Source organism: Spinacia oleracea, chromosome 4 (assembly GCF_020520425.1).
Source record: "Spinacia oleracea cultivar Varoflay chromosome 4, BTI_SOV_V1, whole genome shotgun sequence".
Classification (NCBI taxonomy): Eukaryota; Viridiplantae; Streptophyta; class Magnoliopsida; order Caryophyllales; family Amaranthaceae; genus Spinacia; species Spinacia oleracea.
The window spans coordinates 187,799,246-187,813,406 of NC_079490.1; the positions used below are offsets into that span (position 1 = coordinate 187,799,246).

The 14,161-nt window shown below is 38.1% G+C and overlaps 1 protein-coding gene across 1 annotated transcript; it reads left to right on the top strand.

Moving 5' to 3' along the window:
* The first annotated feature begins 1,839 nt into the window (after window positions 1-1,839).
* Window positions 1,840-13,151, top strand: LOC110782718 (U-box domain-containing protein 11). The gene is made up of 4 exons (XM_021986943.2): window positions 1,840-2,035; window positions 2,337-3,877; window positions 4,133-4,199; window positions 12,608-13,151. The coding sequence occupies exon 2, from the start codon at window positions 2,457-2,459 to the stop codon at window positions 3,825-3,827; it is 1,371 nt and encodes a 456-aa protein (XP_021842635.1). The 5' UTR covers window positions 1,840-2,035; window positions 2,337-2,456; the 3' UTR covers window positions 3,828-3,877; window positions 4,133-4,199; window positions 12,608-13,151.
* Window positions 13,152-14,161: the final 1,010 nt, after the last annotated feature.

Consider the following 14,161-nt stretch of genomic DNA (forward strand, 5'->3'; position numbering starts at 1 on the left):
GTAGGTCCAATTAACATGTGCTGAATCATTATTATGGCTATTAATGAGAGTAACTTGCATGCACCAAATATACATGCACTAGCAATATCAACTATCCCATATTACAAGTTAGCTATCTAGCTGCTTTTTTTTTTTTTTTTTTTTTTTTTTTTTTTTTTTTTTTTTTTTTTTTTTGCAAATGAGAAGGGCAATAGTATTATAAATGGGAAGGGAGATTTAAATTTACAGGGGACATCCTCACTTTCAAATAGCCCCTTAGTAGGGTTTGGTCCGCCTAGGCAGTCACTAAATTAGTGACCGCCAATGCAGTCGCTAATTTAGTGACCGTCTAGGCGGTCGCTAAATTAGCGACTGCCTTAGCGGTCATTAATTTAGTGACTGTTTTTGCGGTCGCTATTCCTGTCGGTAAATTTTAGCGACCGCTTTCCAGTCGGAGTTTCCTAAATTACTGTCCAGGTGAAAAGTGACCGCCTTTTTGCGATCGTTGGCGATTGCAAAATCTTTTCCGTTTTTCGCGTTTTACCAACCACTTTTGGCGGTTGGTAATTAATCAATTTCTTGTAGTTAACCTTGCTTGGTTATACTACTTATTGTTGCATATATTAGTTATTATGATGATACCTATTAAATACATGTATACAATAAGTCAATAAATTTGTAATGCCATGTTGCTCATACGTGCCTAAAAATATAAATAAAACAATATAATGGTCATATATCATCGTGTCTAACTGTCTAAGTAGTGGCATGAATTTTCCCTTTAGGTTCAACATCGTAGACAACTCCCTTAATGAATTGAATGATCACTAAAGCTTTTCTGCTTGAGTTTTTTTGTTTCTTTTAATTTAATTTGGACACCACCTTCATCCCATGTCATCTACATAATCAGTGCATTTCAAAATTTAGAAATACGCATAGTTTGAACAAGAGTCGAACCCCATAACGTGTGACTTACCTCGTATTCACTAAGTTATGTCATGTTATATGTCATATTTTGCAAACGAAATATAATAAGTGACCAGTCACTTTTCTTTTCAATATAAACAAATAAAATATAATAAGTGATAACAAAATAACGGGGCGTTTATTTTAATAAAACTACTCCGTAGAAGTTAATAGATTTTTTTTTTTTTAAAAAAAAAAACCATACACAACAATGACAGTTATCCAAGTAATGATTCGGTGCATCATCAGTGCCAAAACCTAATTGATAAATACTCCCTCCGTCCCTTAATACTTGCACCGCTTTCCTTTTCGGGCCGTCACTTAATACTTGCACCGCTTCTATAAATGAAAATCTTTACCAATATTATATTATTTCTCACACTTACCTACTACCCCACCTACACCCCTGTTCCCTACAAAAAATTATTTAAAAATCAACATCCCTCGCTCACCACTCCCCATCCCTTACACATTTCCCACTAACTATATTAAAAAAAATACCACACTATCAACATACACCCATTAAATTAGTAATTGAATTCAAATGTCTTAAACTCCGCACCGGTCAAACCTGTGCGAGTATTAAGGGACGGAGGGAGTAAAATACAGATTTTATTACTCTTATTATTCATCTGTAGTTAACTGAACTGATTTTTAAAAAGTCGAAATAAGGCCCAACAAAATATGGGCCTTACTACCCAACCCTTATATAAGCTCCAACATCCATTTGCACATAAGCCCAAGCCAAAATCCCGTAATACTTGTGTTGGTCCATGGTACTGTAGGCCCGACATACGGAGTACTTCTTAAAGTCCGTACTTCGTAAGAACTCAAATCGGTGTTCTCCTCTCCACCGCCTTTATTTTAACCAAATAACCGTCATTTCTCTCTTTTAACTTTTTAAGTGTCTAATGATCATAATTAATTACTTTAATAACTACTCCTATTTAAATGCTTGTTCAATTCAATTTAATTTAATTTAATTTAATTTAAGTTTTGTCTATCTCCTCTACAATCACAAACTACATCTTCTCCCGTTTTTCAGGATCAAATCGATTTCCAGAATCACTCTTTTCTTCCTCCTCTCTAGGTAATTTACTCTTTTCTCTCCCCTCTTAGCTAATTCGCTTAATTAATTTCATTTCTTAGCATTTTCGATTTCAATTTTTTTTTTTCAAATTTGGGGGTTTACTTTTTTGTTTGTTTGTATATTTCCCCCTTTGGGTAGCTTCAATTTCATAATTGAATATGTGGGTAATGATTTTATAGCTTGATATGTTCGTTAATATTGGTACTTGCATACCTTTTTGGTAAAGAGTTTGTTTTTATTTTTATTTTTATGTTAAATTTCATGTGAATAAAATGCTTAATTGACTCTATTTTATGTTTAGAGCTGTTAAACTGGGCGTGCAAGTCGGAATTGGATTAAGTTCTGTCGGGTGGTATCGGATTTGGGTCAAGTTCTGTGTGTGAGCTTTGGCAATATCAATCCCTAAACTGACTTAACTGTAATGGACGAATCGAAATCAACCGCCCACTTGACATCTTCTGAGTGGGATATTATGTTCCGTTCTTATGAAGAAGTAATTAAAAATGGGACTGAAACTTTGAAGTTACGAGCAACAATGAAGCTAGTTAGTTTGTTGGATAGTGTTCCCAAGCACTTTCTATTGCTTACAGTTCCTATTCTCATTGGAATAATTGACGGGACGATGTGCAACCCCGGTCCTCTTCAAGAAACTGCTGCTTATTGCTTGAAGTGCATAGCTTGTGAAGAGGATTCCGAGTTGCTGACACTTATCTGTATGCCGCGAACCATAGCTTCTTTCGTGAGGATTTTAAAACAATCTGATGGTAGATGTCGGAGATACATGATAAAATGTTTGTGGGGTATGGCTTCTTCTGTAAAAGATAGCAGAGTGCACATTTTTTCCAGTGGTGGGTTGGAAGTTATTGTTGTTATGCTCGCATCATGCACGGATAGTGGAAGAAGATACCTCTTGGAAATTCTGAGTGCATTGACATTGACCAGAGATGTGAGGAGAGCATTGACTTGTATTGGGGGATTAGGTTTACTTATAGAAGCAGCTAAGCATGGTAGCATGGTATCTAGAGAAAGAGCTGCTCAGGCACTTGGGTTGCTTGGAGTTGTGAAGAAGGCAAGACGTACACTAGTTGGGTTGGGTGTGATACCAGTACTTGCAGATCTACTGCAGGATGGAGATGTCTCAACAAAAGTTGTGGCTGGCAATGCATTGGGTATCATCTCATCTCATGTTGATTTCATTAGGCCTGTTGCTAAAGCTGGGGTTATACCTTTATACGCAGAGCTTCTTCGAGGGCCTGAACCGTTGGGCAGGGAAGTTGCAGAAGATGTGTTCTGTGTATTGGCTGTTGCTGAAAGTAATGCCATTGAGATTTCTGAGCACTTGGTAAGAATTCTCCAAGAAGACAATGCTGAAGCAAAGGCTGCTGCTGCAGATGTTTTATGGGATCTGTCAGGATATCAACATTCGATTTCGGTCATTGGTAACTCTGGTGCAATTCCCATTCTTGTTGAGCTTTTAAGGGAGGGAGATGGTGATATTAAAGAAAAAGTCTCTGGAGCCATTGCACAATTGAGTAACCATGAAGCTGACCGTTCTACCCTGGCCAATGCTGGAGCCATTCCACATCTTATAGAGATGTTGCAAGATGAGTCAGAAGAACTAAGGGACAATGCTGCAGAATCACTTGTCAATTTCTCTGAAGATCCAAGTTATCGTGATAGATTATCTCAAGCGTTTGCAATGCCTGCATTCCAGAGTATGCAGGGTAGGATGGTTCATATTCGTGCTGCCGATCAACATACAGTCCGATCATTGAGACATATGAGGCTATGAGCGATGAACAGCTTATCCGGGACCCTGTCCTCGGCTGATTGTACACCATGGTATTACATTATTCGAATTTTCATTTTATCCATGAATTTTGAGATCTTGAACTTGTCATTTTACCATTAAAGCTTTTGTTTGATTTGTTTTCCTTGCAGTCCTTAAAGTTCATAGTTGACACTAGCTAAATTACCCTTGTAATATTCAAATTTGGACTTGGCTCTCCTGATTTTGTGTGCTCTCAAATATGACAGTGTTGTGTTTTTGTGCTGTGACAATAGACCTTTTACTTTTTACTTTTTTTTTTCCCTCAGGGGGAGTGGTGGGGGCTGGACACATCCGATATGCTCAAGCCAAGTAGTCAGTATTCAGTAAGAAACGGTATGGAGTTCTTTATATTAAATTTTAGTAGTTTTTTTTTTGATGCAAGCTTGGAACGATAAATTAAAAGTTAAAGAGTTACAAGAATTGTTCAGGGAGGTCTATCCTCTAAAAGTACACCCGAAACAAAACCCGGGGTTAGTTCATAATAAACTAAATCATAACTAGCTATTACATCAGTGCGACACATTTTGGCCATTCTATCCGCTACTTTGTCAGTGCTTCTTGGCTCGTAGCCGAGCTTGACTTCATTCATCCGCGAAATAAGATCCCTGCAATATTCAATACAACAACAACAACAACAACAACAAAGCCTTAGTCCCAACATGATTTGGGGTCGGCTAACATGAATCGTCGTAGGAGATCGTCAAAAAAAACAAGGAAGAGAAAGTGGAATTAATGAAAGTAAGATAAGAGAAAAATGTATATATATTATAGAAGAAATATTGTAAGAGATAATAAAAATAAGTAAAGTTTAAAATAAATGAATAAGTAAAATAAGTATACTTCAAAATAGCATGTAAATTAAAAAAAAAATCAAAGAATTTTAAAACTAAAATAAAAATAAAAATAAGAATAAAAATAAAATAAAAAAGAGAAAGAATCAAAACATGAAATCTGTATAAATCAACTGAAGTCATCAATGTATATTCTCTCCCTCCACTCTGTCCTATCCAACGCCATATTTTCCTCAATCCCAAGAAAGCTCATATCGTGCTCAATCACCTTCCTTCAAGTTTTCTTAGATCTTCCCCTACCCCTTGCAATTCTATCACTTTGCCCCCCTTCTATCCTCCTAACCGGGGGCATCACTTGGTCTTCTGCTCACATGTCCAAACCATCTTAAACGATTTTCCATCATATTAAACTCAATCGGTGCAACCCCTACTTTCTTCCTAATAATCTCATTCCTCAAACGATCCTTTCTTGTATGCCCACACATCCAACGTAACATGCGCATCTCCTCCACATTCATCTTGTGCACGTGACAATGTTTCACTGCCCAGCATTCTGTGCCGTATAACAAAGCCGGTCGAATTGCCGTGCGGTGAAATTTTCCCTTCAATCTTTGGGGTATGCCTGAATCACATAGGAACCCCGTGACACCTTTCCACTTCAACCAACCTGCTTTGATTCTATGGGCCACATCGCCATCCAATTCTCCATCCTTTTGGATAATAGATCCTAAATAACGGCACATTTCAGAGCCTTGGACAATTTACCCATCTAAGGTAATCTCCCCTGTCTCTCTAACTTGGACTCCACTAAACTTACACTCCATATATTCCGTCTTGTTTCTACTCAGCCTAAAGCCCCGAGATTCCAACGTTTGTCTCCATAACTCTAACTTACTTTCCACTCCTTTTTTTGTTTCATCAATCAACATAATATCATCTGCAAACATCATGCATCAGGGAATACCATCTTGGATTGACCTCGTCAATTCGTCCATGACTATAGCAAAAAGAAACGGGCTAAGTGCGGAACCTTGATGCACTCCAATCGTAATGGGGAATTCTTCGGTCTTACCAACACTAGTTCTGACACTCGTGCTAACTCCCTCATACATGTCCTTGATGATATCAATATACTTCATCGGAATTCCTTTCTTACTTAATGCCCACCAAAGGATTTCCCTTGGTACCTTATCATACGCCTTCTCCAAATCTATGAAAACCATATGTAAGTCCTTCTTCTTATCCCGATAATTCTCCATTAGTTGCCTTATAAGATGAATGGCCTCCATAGTCGATCTCCCAGGCATAAATCCAAACTGGTTCTCCGAAATTTTCACAGTTTTCCTCAGTCTTTGCTCAATAATCCGCTCCCAAAGTTTCATAGTATGACTCATTAGTTTGATTCCTCGATAGTTGGCACAATCCTGGACATCACCCTTATTCTTGTACAAGGGGATGATAGTACTCTTCCTCCACCCTGTAATATTCAATAACAAGAAAATTTCCATCTTTAATATACCTGACTGTCCCAACCTTGAAATGGCTTGCTTGGAGTCTGAAGCAATGCAGACATTTAAACTAGCCCTTTTAAAATTTGATGCCCTATGTAAGTTGCCTGCAGCTCACCCATTAGAACAGATTGGACTTTGCATTTCTGACAAAAACCGAATCACCTAGATGGTTTCTAATTACACCTGCAATGCTCGCATCAGCCCCCAATTTTACAAAGGAAGAGTCACAATTGATTTTGAACCAGTTGATTCCGGGGGGGAGGGGGAGTTAAGAAGAGGGGAGTGAGTGTTCAGGTTTGAGGAGCTGTATTGTCAGGGAGTATGAGCTTCCCAAGCTAAAGCTTGGGCTTCCATCATACACTTCTCTGGGGTGGTTTTGATTTGATTGTAAATGAATTTTTTTCCTCCTTTTCCAAATTGACCAAAGGATCGAGGAGGGAAACATGTGTTTGGGATGAAGGGGTTTTGTGAGTGAGGTTTGCAAACAACCACTGCTGAAACGGGGCAATGAACAAAGCATCATTTACTCCAAAAAGCTCCCAAATTTCTTTGGCTCGAGTGCAGTTTCTTAGAACACGAGTAGCATCCTCCGTGGCCTTTTGACACCAATTACGAACATCTGAATTTGTCATATGTCTCACAAAAAAAGTTCTCTTGTGAGGAATCCGATTATGGAAGCAAGCCAATTAAAAAAAAATAAATTGATTTTAGGAATTGTGTCAGTTTTCCATAACCAACTACATGAGCCGAGTTGGTTTTGGATACCTGTTTGACAAAACTTTAAAAGCTTTTTAAAATCAAATCTCCCACATAAATTGAAGTTTGAAAACATGAAATCCTCAACATTACTTAACTGATTTGGGACAACCACGGCGAGGAACTTGGAGGAGAAATTCCAATTACCATTAGTCGACAGATGATCAACACTAAGGCCACTCTCTCCCGCATTCACAGGACCCAAGATAAGTTGTCTAAGAGACTCCTCTCCAATCCATCTATCTTCCTAGAGATTTATAGAAGACCCTTTTCCCACACCCCACAGACCTTTATTTTTAACTTATCCCAAACCTTCACCATTGCCTTCTACAAGTGAGAGCCATAAGAAAAGGAACAGAAGATACTGTTAGATTTAGCATGTTTATCTTTTAACACCCTTACCGCTAGATTGTCTTCTTGATAGATCATTCTCCACATCTGATCCCTAAACCTCCTTCCTCTCTTGGAATGTTGATTTCGTCCCAACTCAGTAAGCGAATCTCCCTTTGATCTATACCCTTACCCCACAAGAATACCATACTACCATTGGTCTTTTTAAGAATGGACTCATGGAGGAGAAGACATTGCATATAATAGTTTGGTATATGAAAACAGAGAAACCAAGGGACGACCATGGCCTTTGGACAGAAATTTTGGCTTTCCAGGATGAAAGTTTCCCTAGGGTTTTATTCATGGTGAAGTTAACTGTAGCCTTCGTTGGACTAGAACCTGAAAGCGGGAAACACAGGTGTTGGTTGATATCTGAGGCTTCTTTGGTAAGCATGTTGTCACAAAACAACTTCCCGTCAACATTGGAAGTATTATTAGAGAACAAGACCCTACTATTTTCTATACTTATAGTCTAACCCGAGATGGCACAAAATGAGTCAAGAATATTCTGCAAAGAGGAGATGTTACTGGGAGACACTTCCCTAAAAAGCAAAATATCATCGACAAACAACAAATGAGAAATGGGCACTCTCTTCCTTCCCATCTTAAGGAGTCCAAGAAGAATTTTCAATAGCTCTATGAATCAAGAGAAATAACACTTCCATGCATATTATTAAAATATAGGCACACAAGAATCTGTAGGAATACCATCGACAGGAACGGAAGACGTAACCGAAGAGATGCAACTCATAATAATTTGAATGGAAGAATCATCCAAACCATACATCATAAGGGCACTCCTAATTAATCTCTTTCTTGTCATATGCTTTCTCTATATCAAGTTTAAGAACAAAACAACACCTATTTCCTTTCCTATATCTCATCGAATGAAGAATCTCATTTGCAATAATAACATTTGTCTTTGTACGCCTACCCATGTACCCCTACCCTGACGAAAGCTATTTTGATTTGGGGAAATTCTTTTAGGGAGGGAAGATTTCAATCTAGTAGCAATGATTTTTGTGATAATTTTTTATAAACGGTATTGCAAAGGCTAATAGGACCTAATTGAGAAATTAAGGAAGGATCATCTCTTTTGGGGATTATAGCAATAAGGGTTTCATTGATCTCACTAAGAACTTTGCGAGCATGGAAAATCGATTGAATGTAAGGAATGAGGTCCCCTTTAATGGTTTCCCATAATTTCTTATAGAAGAAAGGGTGATAACCATTTGAGCTCGGTGCTTTGTAAACACCCATGCTTGAAACAACCTCCCAAATCTCACAATCCACTGGATTACCACATATAGATAAGACTAAACCTCTTTTTAGAACGTCAAGACGGAGAGGGTTCCAATCCAGGCTCGAGGACAAAAAGGAAGAAGTAAAGCGGGAGGAAAAGTACTTCCTTATATGATCAGACAACTTACTCGGGTCATGGATCTCCTCTCCAACTTCTGAAGTAAGAGATAAAATTATGTTTTTCTTGCGTCTAACTAGAACAGATTTGTGAAAATAAGGAGTATTCATGTCCCCATCCATTAACCAGTTATCACGAGATTTCATCATCAATAAGCGTTCTTCCGATGAAGAATGGACATAAGCTCTTCTTGGAGTTTGATTCGAGATCAAAAAGGAAAGTAGAAAAGCCATGTTGTCCTCGGGACTTTTGAATGCCTCAATTCTGGCTAGAATTATACTTTTATTCCAACAATCTAAGTTGGGAGATAAATCGTTTAACTTTTCAAAAAAATTCTTTCCAAATTTGACCCATTCATCATATTTGCAAAGGAAAAGTCAAAACACCACATTGGTTCAAATCTAACCGACCATGGCTTTTGGAAATTATTTGGCTTAGACAGTGAGCAAGATAAAGCTTTAAAGTAACCAGAAGGAAACTAATTCAACCAATCAACATTAGTCTGTACTCAGCTAGTGCGGCGTTTATTGGTCCTGGTAAATTTCTCAGCTATAAAACCAAATCCAACATTCCAGAAGAGCACACTTCAATCAAGCAGGGCAATTAGCACGATTCAATTATACCGAGCGACCTCCAAACTTTTCATGAGAAAATCACACTTTATTAAAATCACCAATAATCATCCATGGTAAATCATTAAGGCAACGAGACTCTCAAAACCAGAACTCAAAGATTTTCTAATACGAAATTTCGGATTAGCATATATTATAGAAACAAAAAATAATTTTTGGGTAGAGTTACCTGAATGCTACCATGAATACTCTGATTAGTGACTCGAATGGGCCCGCAATTTACAACATTTGAACGTCACATAAATGCTATACCACCACTATACCAACCAGGGAAGCCGACTAGTTCACCATTATCCATTCATCTTAAGGCAATTTTTGAACGACCACTCCAGTATTAGCTCGACTCACCCTACTCCCTAGACTCAGAGACCACGATCATGTGCGGCTGAGGTTGTTGGATAAGTGGACAAATGTTTTGTAGGAAACATTTTCTTCCCATACCCCTAGCATTCTAGAATGGAATGGATGGTCATATCAGATAGCGTTTGGGGTCTCGGGAAGGGCACTACCCCGTTTCCTTCTTCTGAAAGTACTCCCTTTCTTCCCCTGTGGTTGGGTCGAATAGTACATATTATCTCTGCTCCAAAGACGTACTTATTCTTCTTCCTAGTTATGGAGCTTCTCCTGATTGGCACTTCCCTTGCAACTGAACTTGCCGTTCCCTGTTTGAATAACTTCCATCGTATTCGACCAACTGGTGGTCTTGATTGTTACTGACAAGCATTCCATGAGAATTACTTCTCTTCGAGGAGGGATGATTTGAGGAGGATCGAGTACGTCGACAAATTCTTCCGGAGTTATGTCAGTAAAAGAGGGTTTAGGGTTTTCATCGCAGCTGGGAGAAAGATCAAGTCGGAGATGTCAGGGAGATGGGCATGAACTAACTCTCCTTGGTTGGTCGACATTTTCAAGTCCCTCCAATACTCCAGCACCACCGTTGATTCATGATTATTTCCCGGAGAATTGCTGCCAGGTTCACCACTTATTCGACCGTAGGAGTCTAACATAAACTTAATCATGTTGGGTCGAGATCTGATATTCCGGCTGCCAGAGGCTCGTAGTCTGTCGCTTGAGTATCCCACTTGAGTAGCCTTGGAAAAAACCAACACGGTTGGCGACGGGGGAGTCCAAGGTGGAGATGGGATTGGGCTGGTATGAGAGGAAAGGACAAAGAAGGAGAGAGGCTTGGGGTTGGCGAAGGGAGAAAGAAGTCGGAGACCGGAGTTGGGTTGTAGGTCTTGTTGTCAGAAACTCTCGTGCTCTAGAGCCAGGGAGAGGAGGAGGTCGAAAGAGTTTTTGGGGGAGGTGGGTGAAGAGAGCTTTGTTAGGCATGAATCGGTGTAGTGGTGTGGATTAGAATCTGACTTAGTGGGGGAGGAGGCTTGAGAAGAGGGATCTTTTGACACGTGACAATTTGATCGATGGTTAGGATTTGAAATACTTGTTTGATTTAAAACAATTGAGGGGGGGTTACTATTATTGGCAATTGGGCGCTCTTTTTCAAGGAGGCGTTTTTTGGTTTGAACCCACATTGTTGCTAATTGTGTTCACCTCGCCGATTTCTCTTGCTTGCTGACTTTCGGTGGTTGGAATCCACTCCCCTTCTTCAATTTCTACATTTTTGCAAACCATCGACAATCTTGTCTCCTATTTTCCTCTGGATTTTGAGCAATTTTGAAGCTAGTGACCTTGGGTTTTACACCCTCTACAAAATTTGGACGCAGCTTGAGCCTAGATTTCCTGTTTATGGAACCAATCCAGATGAAATTTGGAAGCGGATTGGTGGTGTTAATTTGAACCAAGAGTCTCTCAAGTCTCAAGTTTCACCCGATCCTTCTCCATGTCTTATCATCAATCTTGATTAACCTTCCCAAAGCCTTACCAATTAATTGAAGGGTTTCTGGTCATAAAACTCGATAGGCAGTTCTGGGAGGATATTCCATATTTTGGCTGCCTCAATTTCTGCTTCCCACGGTTTGAATCCCGATTCCCATAATTTGAGGAAAGCCCATCACTGACCACGGACCTTCGGCCATGATACTACTTGGATCTTCATCTCTAGCAAATCCAATGAGGAAAAATCCTTTACCTAACATAAATTACTCCCGTTCCATACTTAACAAACGTTTTCATCAATTTCTCTTTGGGAAATGGAAAGGGGAAATTTTTTTCCTACTAACTTCCCAATAAGAGAATTTCCATGATTGGCAGAGAAATGACCAAGTATCCTTCTCCAAAGGAATGAAAATTTCTGTTTCTGGGTTAAATCCCGGCGGTGGGCCTGAGGCAAAAGGTAAGGCGGTAAGAAGTGATGGATTCTAATATCAGTTAAGGTAAGTAGTTAGCATTCTAATCTGTGCAAATTTATACAAAAATCCTTACAAATTACTCCAGAAATAGTACTTCTTGAAAGTAAGGGGGAAAAGTGGGTAAAAGTTGATTAATCTGACCAAAAACGCTCGACAGGAGACTAGCTGCTCTTGTAAAAACACGAAGAATAAAATCTGCTGGCATCACCCCCAGTAATTCACCAATCACCATTGATAGGATCCATCATTTTTCTGGGAATTCTTCGTCAACCGATAATTCTCTCAGTATCAAGTAGGAAGTTAGGAACTACTTGTCTAGTTTTTTCTAGTTTGTTGTGCTGCCTTCCTCTCCTGCTTCTTTTGAGGAATTTACTCGGATGATGTAGACCTAAGAAAAGATGTAAGTGAAGTTACTTTTGTTGCAAAATATTTTGTTCCCCAAAAAAATGAACTGGACAACGACAATGTAGTTATATAAGAAAAAAGAACAAACAAGGACTAGAAAACGTTAAGAACAAGCAAATCAAAGCAAGCTGATAACATGATGCTAATATTGGCTTAAGATTTGAGGACATTGAGTGTTATACATGAAATGCTGGAGCTGCATTGCTAGTTTGAAATCATGGGGAATACGAGAAATGATGAGAGATTATAGTATGAAATGTGAAAAACTTGCTATGATGAAATTAAATCTTTGGATTTGGAGGGGGAAGGAAGTGGTGTAATTATCTTTGTTTGGATAATGATTGAATTGTGTTAAGGAAATGAGGAAAAATATATAAAACAATACGACGGTTGTCAATGATATCTGAGTGAGCATATTATGGATATCAACAAATTCTTTGCTTCTTGATTATATGTATGGCAGGAAAGTATATAGTCGATGATTGTGTGTGTATTTGAAAAACTGACATGATTGCTGCACGAAGCAGGTGTTACAAATCCTCTCTACCAAACAAGATGTTAGTGGTAAGGCAGTGAAATTCAGACAAGTGATTACAAGCAATAGAGGTTACCTTAAAAGGTAGCTGGGTTCGATGAGCTGGAAAACAAGGGGATCCCCATCGACAAAGTCATGGTTACCCGCTCTAATCAGTTCGAGCCTGATTATCCCTAAACCCAACGTCAGTTTTTCTATTTTGACTTGCTCCCCGCCACCCAGTGCCAAGTGATCGAGGAAGATACTTGCGTCTTATCTTCATCAACATTCCGTCATAGTCGAGTATCTAAGATAGGTGTTGCAAATTGCTGTAGGAAACAACTGTATGAAAAAGTATTGCAGAGTAACAAAGGAAAAAGAAGTATGTTAATTTTTACTTTTTGTTCAAATTGAGGATGTTGAAACTTGAAACTAACCTTTTATATTGTATACACGTTTTGGTGGCGTAGCATAAACATTAAACAGTGTTGGATCACATATGAAAACCAACTTCATGCAAATTTTAATATTTAAAAAATTAGTATAGTTAATAATTATTCTTTAGTTATTAGTTAACATTTTTTATTATTAATTATAATTATTATTTATTATTTATTAATTATTATTTATTAATTATTATTTATTATTTATTTCTTGTTACTTATTATTTATTATTTATTATTTATTTCGGTAATATATTCTGTTAAGTTCAGTTAAGTTAAGTTCAGTTCAGTTCAGTTCAGTTCTATTCTGTTCTTTAGAACAGAGCCTAAGTTAGTAAACCAATAGCTTAGAGCATAATTTTCATACTCCAAATTCAAAATTAAGGAAGCTCTCAAATTATTACAACTTGTTCAATTTTATGTTCCACATGCCTTAAAACCAGGTTAAAAGTCTTTAAAGTCAAATACAATTTTCAAAAACTTGACGGTCATCCATATGATGACCACCAAAGGACCCTCTCCATACGACCAATGGACCACAGTATGGACATAAATCTTTTTTTTTTTTTTTTTTTTGAAGGGAAGATACACGAAAGTTAGGAAAGTCTTCTCTCAAGACTGTAACCTAACTTATCTAAAGAAATAAAATAAGAAAACTTGTTGTCTACGTAAGGGTCAATATCTTGGTGTGTCTGAACTTGGTGACCTAAGGAGGCAACATAATCAGCTGCACGATTGGCTTCTCGATACACATGACGAGAATCAACATGCTCGAAGTGAGACATCATTTTCTTTATATCATCCATTAACAATCGAATCTTCCAAGGATAACTAGATTTATCTTGCAAAAGATTAATAATTAATAAGTTATCACCTTCAATGAAAATATGACGGAGATTAAAATCCATAGCTAGCAACAGGTTGTTGCGGAGCGCAATTGCTTCTGCAAGTATCGGAGATGATTTTCCCAGGTTGTACGTACGACTAATGATATTATTACCCTGACTAATGTATGGACATAAATCATGCCTACAACAAACAGAGCAGAAAAAACAATTTAGGATCAAACTTCCTAAACACAATTTAAACGTTGGCGTTTTTAGTAATTCGCGAGCGTTAAACAC

Excerpts from the sequence above, each read along its gene's own strand:
- LOC110782718 (XM_021986943.2), top strand. The coding sequence starts at position 2,457 with ATGGACGAATCGAAATCAACCGCCCACTTGACATCTTCTGAGTGGGAT.